At 27.5% G+C, this 4,210-nt stretch overlaps 1 protein-coding gene across 1 annotated transcript; it reads right to left on the reverse strand.

The window, feature by feature from the left end:
* Positions 1-587: 587 nt before the first annotated feature.
* Positions 588-2,453, reverse strand: LOC119668896 (the record flags this gene model as incomplete). Its single annotated transcript, XM_038078573.1, is given in 4 exon segments — positions 588-865; positions 1,967-2,076; positions 2,137-2,219; positions 2,274-2,453. Coding segments are annotated over 4 exon segments (568 nt in total), but the record flags the coding sequence as incomplete, so codon positions are not given.
* Between the last annotated feature and the right edge of the window lie 1,757 nt (positions 2,454-4,210).

Here is a 4,210-nt window from a genome sequence, read left to right on the forward strand (position 1 = left end):
TAAAATAGGTAATAGACTACGTTCCACCTTCCTATTTAGTATAAATATTATGCAGATCGTAAAAATATTCAGAAAAGTTCATATTAAAAGTTATTTTGTTGATAAATATGGAATAGGTTATATTCGGTGGCTTTATACAAACGAATGAACTTATGATTACGTAGCACAAGTGTCATGTAAACCAATTCAGCGGTTTAGGAGAAAATTTGAATTATAACATAAACATCCTGTACAAAAAATGTCATAGTATTTGCAGATATTTTCACTTTTTTGCATAATTTTTTATAACAAAACTTTTTTACGAAATTATTTACATCAGTCGAGCCAGTTTAAAGAGATATGCTTCCTTACAAAAAACTATTAATTTTTATTCTATAGATTTTAAAATAAAATTAATGTATTTGATATTTACAATATCCAATATTGGTTTATTATTGTTATTACTTTATATAGCTATTTCCATATATCTCATACATATAAATTAGTGAGAACATGCCAATTAATAATATATATTAATGTGTGTATCTAAATGCGATTTTGTATTTTCAATATCTGTTCTCATAATGAAAATATATTTCTATTTTTAAATGTAATAATTTAGTAAGCGAAAATACTCCAATGAACTAAATATTATATTAATAAAAATAATCATATATTGTTAAAACAGTTCTTATTGAATAATACAGCATCCTTTTCCCGCGTTCTTCTTTTCGTCAATTACAACATGACTAGCTAAAATAGGCCCAGGTACTACTTGTTTTGAGACTTGAGTTAAGGATGTAACACCATTGTTTCCAGATAATTTTGTTGTTTCTGGTACATTATGATAATTTGTATCTTTATATGCTGATTGCGATTGGTTAACCTTAGAAAAAAAATTGTAATATAATTAATTATATCTTTTCATACACGTTAATTTTATTAGTCACACTGAATTTCAATGATAACGAAATATATGTACAGTATGTCAAGAATCAGTTTACACATTGAAATAAAATTCACTTTTTTAATTTCTAGTCTCAAAAATAGTGCTTTTTTTAAATATAAATTTTTTTTTTCTAAGTGGCGGGTATAATACCTGAACTGTTCCACTAAAAACGATAACATTTCATCTTACATTTCAAAATATTGATATTTTAGTTAGTGAAGTAAAAAAATTAGAAAACAATAATTAATTAAGAATCAACACGGTAATTATCACGGTAAATTTACCGCACATCGTTTGAATAATGCAAAATAATGGAAAAACACAAGTTGTATAAACAGTTACTTGACAGTGAAAAAATGATGTAGTAGATGACAAAAAATTGCATACAAAAAAGAAATTAAGCAGAGAATCTACTATTTCGGAGATTCTCAGATTAGTGAAAATTTGATTAATAGTGCTGCCAGTCCTAAGTGTCGGCACTATGAGCATAGGGTGTCTCAAAAAGAAAATTATAAGAAAAAATAATAAGAAAAATTAATAAATAAAATTCAGTAAAACTATAATTTTTAAAAGGAAAAAAATATAATTAAAAAGTAAAAAATTGAATATTCTACCTCTTGATATATGACACGTTTGCAATTTTAGTTATATGATAAATTACATGATAAATTTAAAAGATATTAAAATTTACGAATATTTGAGTATTTCACTGTTAATTAAATTAAAATTAATCGGATTACGCATTTTGGGACGTTCAAACAACAGATTACCATCAAAATGGAAATTTTTTTATATGAAGTTTTTTAATCAACTATGCAACTAACCAGTTGCTAATATTTAAACAAAAAGCAATGTTTTTGCGACTAGAAATTAAAAAAGTGAATTTTATTTCAATGTGTAAACTCATTCTTGACATACTGTATATCATAACTTGAAGGTAATTATATTTTGCTTTACATTTTGCTTACTAAAAATTTGTTCAATTTTAAATATTTTAATTATTCATCTATTCACTTCAATAATTTTTTGTTTGCTTACATTTGATCTTGTTATAGTTTCTGTTAAAGGTGTTCCATTGCCGATTTCTTCCCTCTGTGCATTTCCGTTTACTATTGTGTGATCGCCCGTTGGTGTAATAGGCTTACCCCCTGAATTATTAAAGAAATTATTTTTTTAATAATCAAACATTTAAAAACAAACGTAATGACCTGTTATCATATTAACAATTTCATCTGCCTCTCGTGATAAGTCACCACCAGGACGAAAAGGGTTGTCCCATCCGGAGTCAGTGCTGCAAATGATATGAAATAATATTGATACAAAGAACGATATATAATAAATATACCTTTGCTGTCTATCGAAATTAGGCATTGTTGACGCTGCAGTCATAATGTTTTCAAATATACAGCTGTAGTTGTTATTTGTTGCGTCTGATTGATCGTTTCTTATTAATAAATTGGGTGGCCAGATCTGCTTAGGTTCACTACTTTGGTAAATTGATACACGTACTATTGACCGCTCCGATCTAGTTATTGAATATATAAAATTTAAACTAGTAAAAAAATTTAAAATAATGTTCGTTATGAAAATAAATACATCAAATGGTACGGACACTATTAATTTTATATCTTTAAAGTTACAGAATTAATTCTATTTATTAAATTTACACAATCCTTCAATTTTAATTTCTCATAGTAATACTGTTATGTTTACCTTATTTACACTCGTTACATATACATTAACTAATTTACATTTCAAAACTTAATCAGTTAACAGCAAAACTTTAACAGAAAAGTGAAAAGTCAAACAAATTGAAAATAGTGCAAATTGCAAAACTAAATATGGAATGATGAAAGCAATTTTTGATTTAGTGATTCAGGCACAAAGTTCTTACGAAAAGCATCATCAGCAACTTCAAGCTGATGATAATCAGCTTTAAATTTATAGAGTTGGCACAATTTTGATTGACACAGTTAACAATTAGAGGGAACCCATATTGTCATTACAACCGTTTTAACTGATAAAGGTTTGAAAGCGATAATTCAAAAGGATGGTTGTAAGTTTTAGAATAATTCGGAAAACGTTATAGCAGTTGCTGAGCGTTATAATAAAAATCAGTTAAAATTGTTAATTAAGCTATATCAATGCATCAATGCAGATGGAATTGAAAAAATCTGCTGAAAAGGTTCCTTCCCCAGTATAGCTATATCTAATTAAATTATTTGTCATAGATATAGCGAAGGTAGAAAATGTAAACGATAGAACATAAAAAACTTGATTGGTTATAACATAATATACACAACGTAAGACATGAAAGATCAAATGCATTGTTTTTCATAAGATAGAGCTCATTTCTTACAACACAGCCTTAAAAACGATACATTTTTTGAAGAGCGTTAAATGGGAAAAATGACTTGATCATCACATGTGTATGGAGCAGTGACGATTGCTCTAAGGAGCGGAGGTGTGCGGTGCACACCCTAACATAACTTGCAAATTATCACATTATATATATAAATTTATTAAATATCTTTGCATCCAGAATTAATATTATTAATTACATTTTCATATATATATATTTAAAGATTAAAGTTTTAGCAAAAACAATTAAATATAATTGTCTATGAAAACTCAATTAATTTGCTTCTCTTAGCTACAATAGTCGTTGGTTGTGTTCATAAGTTTGCAGCTCACATCGCAAAACATTTCTATCATATTTCGTCTTTCCCCTTTACGCATTTGCATTCATAAATTTCTGTCATAAGTGTGCACAAAAGTAGAATGAACAAAATAATGTGCGTGTGCTCTAGCTTGAAATATGAGAAATAGAGATTGGGAATTGTATGAGAGTAATTTTCTGTTCTATTCGAATATCAACTGCATGTATAAAAATTCAACATGTTGACTTGCCGAAGCGGTTAGATATGCGGCTAAAGTTTGCAGCTCACATCACCACACATTTTTTTCAAATTTTGTCTCTCCTCTTTTAGCTGTTGCTTCAGCAAATAATAGCAGCTTTGTGTGCGGAGTAGCTGGCCGCACATTTATACGCTGCAAGTGCGTTCGATTTTGTTTGTTTACTGTATGGTTCTAAGTACAAACTCTTTTGTTTGAAAAAAGTTGGTTTGATGTTATAAGAAGTATGTGAAAAGTTGTATTTATTCCATATTGATGCAATATTAAACTTATATATAAATCATTAATTTTTATGTTATTTTGTTAATGAATTGTTAAATGTTATATTGTGAATATATTGTATCTTAATTTAATAAAGTTATTATT

This window comes from Teleopsis dalmanni, chromosome 1 (genome assembly GCF_002237135.1).
Source record: "Teleopsis dalmanni isolate 2A chromosome 1, ASM223713v2, whole genome shotgun sequence".
In the NCBI taxonomy this organism is placed as follows: domain Eukaryota; kingdom Metazoa; phylum Arthropoda; class Insecta; order Diptera; family Diopsidae; genus Teleopsis; species Teleopsis dalmanni.